The sequence below is a fragment of the Berghia stephanieae genome, chromosome 2 (assembly GCF_034508935.2).
Source record: "Berghia stephanieae isolate SIO BIC M18660-M18661 chromosome 2, UCSD_Bste_1.3, whole genome shotgun sequence".
Taxonomy (NCBI): Eukaryota; Metazoa; Mollusca; class Gastropoda; order Nudibranchia; family Aeolidiidae; genus Berghia; species Berghia stephanieae.
The window spans coordinates 16,925,603-16,931,602 of NC_088361.1; the positions used below are offsets into that span (position 1 = coordinate 16,925,603).

The following is a 6,000-nucleotide window of genomic DNA, read 5'->3' on the forward strand; positions in this document are numbered from 1 at the left end:
TATGTTTTTATTTTGAAATACATACTTTCCAACTTTATTTATAGGCATTTTATAGTTTTTGTTTTAAAAGTTCGTATATTTCTTCTCTTTGTGAAATCCGATATTAATAATATCGATATTTTAACAATGCCAATTGCTTTAATTTTATTTTATTTTACTTGGCCATCAAGTCATCAAGTTTCTTTCCCATATGTTTAGATATGTTTGTTATCATTTGTATCCATATTCTAAAGGCCTTAGCCTTAATACTTAATAATTATTATGGTAAGAAGTTCTATTAGTTTTGACACCCCCATACATTGAGAGAGAGAGAGGGGGGGGGGGGGATAAAATTATATTAATTTCCGTTCAAATGATGTAATAGCAATAAACCCAAAGTGGTTCAGCATAATTTTTTAAAGTATTAAAAGCCAGAATTTTCCTTCTAATTATAATAGGGAATCTGTTTCAATTTATTTGAACTTTTTCAATCTACCATTTTATTTATATGCAATTAAATTTCCAGAGGTAAAAATAAACTCATTATGTCATTACACAACATGTTTATATCTCTTCATTTAAATACTCTCAAACCCTTTTTTATTCTCTATGTATTAATTAAAAGAGGGTAATTATTTGCAATTGTTTCAGTGAGATATTGGGGATAAATCCAAAAGCGATAGAGCAAATTATTTATTACGTCTAGCCGAGTTTTTGATTATGTAACATTTTGCGTCATATTATGTAATAATGTGTTAATTTGAACTGTTTATCTTCCTCTTTATTAATGTAAATGCATTGTCCTCGATAAGACGAACATTTTGGTATACAATATATGATAAGAACTCCATATTGACTGTTTTAACCATTTTTTATTAACATCACGCGATTTCGGTCACAACTTTGCAATGGTAATTTTGGGGTAAAAACGGTCTGAAATTTCAGACTTTGAACTGCCGTAACTACATTTCTAAACAAGATAGAAACAAAATTCAAACTGTTTTGTAATCTGTGTTGCCAGCTCTTTCATATGACATTGGTTTCAAGTGTGTGAGGTACATTTAGAATTTCTATTAAACTCCCTAGTAACACCTATGTTATCCAATTCCGGTCCTCTGTCAAGACAAGGGTGAAAAACTGAGTGAAGATTGAGTTTGAGATCATTATTTGACTTTGGTCACGTCTTGGAATTGGAAAAGGAAGACAGTCAGATAAGTATAAGTATAAGAATAACTAACTAACAGTCCAAGTCCACCAACCATCACAAAAAGTCAAGACTGAACAGTCTTCGGCTGAATCTGATATCTATAACTGATAATTGAGCTTGTATTTAAATCGGACTCTAACCTACTCTCCGTCTCTTGATGAAGTTGAAGTTGGAGTAGTGGTTAGTAGTAGTAGTTGTAAATCAGGCAGATGAGGGAGTAGACAGTAGTGTAGTGTGCCAGTTCATCAGTGGTGTGTGAGCAGATATGTGCAGCCCGTCTCCTCGGGTCTCCGTTGTAACAAGCCTGTTTCCCCCTAAAGGTCACATGACGACGGTAAGTAAAAGAAAGATATCATCTACGAATCTGTGAGTCGTTTTCAGCAGATTAAAAAAAAGAAAAATGGCCCGATCATGCCCCTTATTCCCTGTACTTGTTGGCGGGTCGAGAATGATTCGTCAGATTCAGGTTGTGGGGACGGGGATGGCCGCGAACAAGTCAAAGCATTCAATAGCCTCAGACTCAGACAAGAAATTATAAAGAGGGTCGAGGGCTTCTGGACTCACCTTTCTTCGACCAGGCATTCTCCTCTTGTTGAAGCCTGGTGAATTTACAATTTGAGAATAAAAATACCTGAGTAGCCTTTTCTGTCAGGATACAGAATGTATGATTTCGTCGTTTAGGTCGTTTACAATCAGTCGATATTTTTTTCCTCTCTTCCGGTTGTGAACCAGAACAAAACAATTCGTCAAGTTGGCCCATTGAGTAAGTCAAAGTAAGTCAATTCATTTTTTTTTTACAAATGCATTGTTCACGTTCCACTCATCATTTAATTTGGTAAGTCATTATTTTTACAGATTCAAATGAAAGTGATAAAATAATAGATGTTGCAATTAAGAACTTTCTCTTATTATCTAAACATTATTCTGGAAATGGCTTTATTAATTCAAAAAGTACCGACAATCTCTCTCACCAAGCCTTGATAGTCGACCGAAACGCGGGAAGGCGAGGCAAACGCAGCAATTTTTTCTTTTGCCGAGTTCGTGACTGACGTTGTTGGTTGGTTGGCCTAAAATTTAAAGGCAATCTCGTCGCAGTCTAGTCGATGGTCTGCTCAGCAAGACCGACTCGTGTGTTGTGTTATTCTGCCTATCGACGGCCTTTACTTTGCCTTTTGCCATTCTACCTACAGCACAACTCGGAGCTCTCTTTGTTACTATTAAGTCCGCGACCCATTTTCTTGTCTGAATAAGTAAATCAGGCACATGATAATATTAGCAAATCTAAAGAACGCAAAAATAATATTGTACTGCAGTAGCACAGATGGCTGATGGTTGAAACGATAAAAGATACCACCCCACTTATAAAAAAAAAACAAAAACCCGGGTCATTGGGAAATGACATATACCTATCTACCAGCTTGGCTCAACACAACACCCTCATTCGGGAGAACTGAAAAAAAAAAAATATGGCACCTGCCAAATTAAATATCCCAGCCACCGAGTTATACTATGTAATACGGTAGACTTCTGTGATCCCAACTCACAAAACTGTGTGTAACCGTTAACGTTTATAGGACGAGTGTTATTAGTTATTGATGGAACAAAATTGACGTAACTCACCTTTTTTTATGATTGATTTTAGACATCCATTAAAGTACTTCATTATTATATTCAAACTATTATGTTCAATGTAGGCTAACACGATGTTGTGTGTAGGTACGTTATATCCGACTGGGATGTTGTATTTTACCCAGGGAGCATCAATAATTTAGTGAGAACTAGTCACAAACGGCTTTCTAAAAATAACAGGGCCGCTGAGTGACTTCAACTTGGTACGCTGAGATTTTAACGGTGACAACCCTACGCGTTTCTTCATATTAACAAAAAATTATTTTTCAATAGGATTCAATAGTTTGATGTCACGTCCGCCTAGCAACGAGCAGCTTGGTTCTAAACAAAGAAAATCGGTATTTTTTATCCTTCGTGCTGGCTAGAACTTTTTTCACATGTCATGTAATCAGAATGTATAACAGTCAAAACATGATCAGATTTATAATGTTTTTCTTCTCTGGATACACTTTAATGCTCGTCGGAGAAGTATTTCATAAGGGCGTCCGCCATTGTTCCGATAGCTAGAACCAGTTACCAAGTTACTATGCGTCATTACGAGGGAAGTGACGACACGACTGTTGAAGCCTATTAAAATCTTACATTTTTCCGACTTCTGTACAAAGAACTAAATTAAATAGTGATGACACAACCAAATTAAAGTAAAAAAGCGAGGAGAAGGGATGAGAAAGACAGGAAGAGAAAAGTTGACAAACATAATCAAGTATACATAATTTTGTCCGTTTATCAGACCTGCAAAGTATTTGGACGTCGGCTATAGCCAGACTCGTGGGTGGAAATAAAACAATGTCAGTTTCGATTCATATTTTAGTTGCTGACGACTCTTCAATAATCTTTCATAAAGTGATCACTGACATCACATGACATTTCAAAATGGCGAGTCTTGTTTCGAATGACATAGGGTTTCTTGTTTTTTGTTTTGTTGTCTTTTATTAAATGCATTTCTCATGTCCATAAAAGTGTACTTTGCTTGAATAATTCTTGATTTTTTTTTTTTAATGTTATATCTTCCACCTTTTGTTATCAAAGACTCCAAGGCGACGTGTAAATATTATAATATACACATTAGTGCGCATCGACCGAAGGTATGTATTTGAAAACTTCCACATACAATTTCAGCTTTTCCCTGTGTATGTATGTATGTATGTATGTATGTATGTATGTATGTATGTATGTATGTATGTATGTGTGTGTATGTATGTATGTATGTATGTATGTATGTATGTATGTATGTATGTATGTATGTATGTATGTATGATGTATGTATGTATGTATGTATGTATGTATGTATGTATGTATGTATGTATGTATGTATGTATGTATGTAGTGTGTATGTATGTATGTATGTATGTATAGTATGTATGTATGTATGTATGTATGTATGTATGATGTAATGTATGTATGTATGTATGTATGTATGTATGTATGTAATGTATGTATGTATGTATGTATGTATGTATGTATGTATGTATGTATGTATGTAGTATGTATGTATGTATGTATGTATGTATGTATGTATGTATGTATGTATGTATGTATGTATGTATGTATGTATGTATGTATGTATGTATGTATGTATGTATTAGTATGTATGTATGTATGTATGTATGTATGTATGTATGTATGTATGTATGTATGTATGTATGTAGTATGTATGTATGTATTGTATGTATGTATGTATGCATGCATGCATTACGTACGTATGTACGTAAGAATGTATGTATGTATGTATGTATGTATGTATGTATGTATGTATGTGTGTGTGTGTATGTATGTATGTATGTATGTGTGTGTATGTATGTATGTATGTATGTATGTATGTATGTGTGTGTATGTATGTATGTATGTATGTATGTATATATGTATGTATGTATGTGTACGTATGTATGTAAGAATGTATGTATGTATGTATGTTTGTATGCACGTACGTACGTATGTATGTATGTATGTATGTATGTATGTATGTATGTATGTATGTATGTATGTATGTATGTATGTTTCACCGATGGCATTGACTCTGTTCTTATGACTATGACCATACATCCAGTCTTACTGATATTTGCCTCCATCCCAGATCTTCACTCCTTTCTACAAGCCCGCCAACAATCTTTAGGAGCTGATTTTCAGAAGTTGTTATCATTCCCGTGTTTTGCATATCGAATATTGTTTGTAATAGCTCCTCCGACGTATATGATTCTAGTATTATCCAGTTATCTCATTGTGGTTTCTTAGTAGAAGCACAACAGCAAGAACGCTTTGGCAACCATCAACAAACGCATTACTAAAACAAAGGCCCAGACAAGAGGAGCAGCAGTGACTCCAAATAAAGTGGCAAACAAGTTGATCCAGAATGGAAAACCAAAACACACGAGGCCAGGTGAAAGAAATATAACGAGAGTTAGCCAAAACTTCTGAAGACAGCTAGGATCAAATAGAACCATTCACCATCAAAGAACTTAAGTCACCCATGTACCTTTTAAAACCAGAAAAAGCAGCCGGCTTGACGACATCAGCACAGAAATCATTCAACACTTTGGTACAGATACGCGAAAATGGTTACCAGCCCTATTCAACAACTGCGCTGCACCATGCACCATCCCAACGCCGTGGAGGCAGCAAGGGTTGTTGCATTGTTAAAACCTGGTAAATATCCAGAAAATAGAAAAATATATCGTTCAATTTCTCTCCTTATCATCCTATACAAATTGTACGAACGAATAATACTGGCTCGAATCACGATCACAGTAGATCAACAGCTATCACCCGATCAAGCTGGAGTTCGAGCAAGAACATCTTGCTGCGATCAACTACTCAATCTGACCCAATTCACCGTTGATGGATTTGAAATCAAACAAATCACTGGCACGGTGTTTGTAGATCTGACAGCAGCATATAGCACGGTCAACCATAGAAAGCTACGCCTCAAAGTGGCAAGAATAACACATAGCATGAAGATTGTAAAGATTATAGAATCCCTCTAGACCAATAGAACATTCTTTGTAGAAATGGACTGGAGAAAAAAAACAGAGGGAGCTTTCAGAAGAATGGCCTCCCACAAGGATCTGTTCTAGCTCCAACTCTATTTCACATCAATACAAATTAATGACCACCCTGAATATCAAAATATAAAGAGATTTCTGTATGCAGATGACTTGTGCCTGATCACCCTGTCCAGAGACTTCAAA

At 35.4% G+C, this 6,000-nt stretch overlaps 1 protein-coding gene across 7 annotated transcripts in view; it reads right to left on the minus strand.

Annotated features, from left to right (window-relative positions):
• Positions 1 to 2,921, minus strand: part of LOC144964400 (histone acetyltransferase KAT7-like) — a 37,224-nt gene extending 34,303 nt beyond the window's left edge. For 3 of the 7 annotated variants that reach the window (XM_078898597.1, XM_078898593.1, XM_078898591.1), the window contains exon 1: positions 1,751 to 1,911. In XM_078898597.1, the coding sequence (XP_078754723.1) occupies positions 1,751 to 1,768 (18 nt within the window). In that variant the 5' untranslated portion in view covers positions 1,769 to 1,911. Of the gene's footprint in view, positions 1 to 1,750; positions 2,192 to 2,592; positions 2,679 to 2,806 lie in introns of those variants that run through there. The other 4 variants (XM_078898596.1, XM_078898594.1, XM_078898592.1 and 1 more) reach the window with 4 other exon arrangements.
• Between the last annotated feature and the right edge of the window lie 3,079 nt (positions 2,922 to 6,000).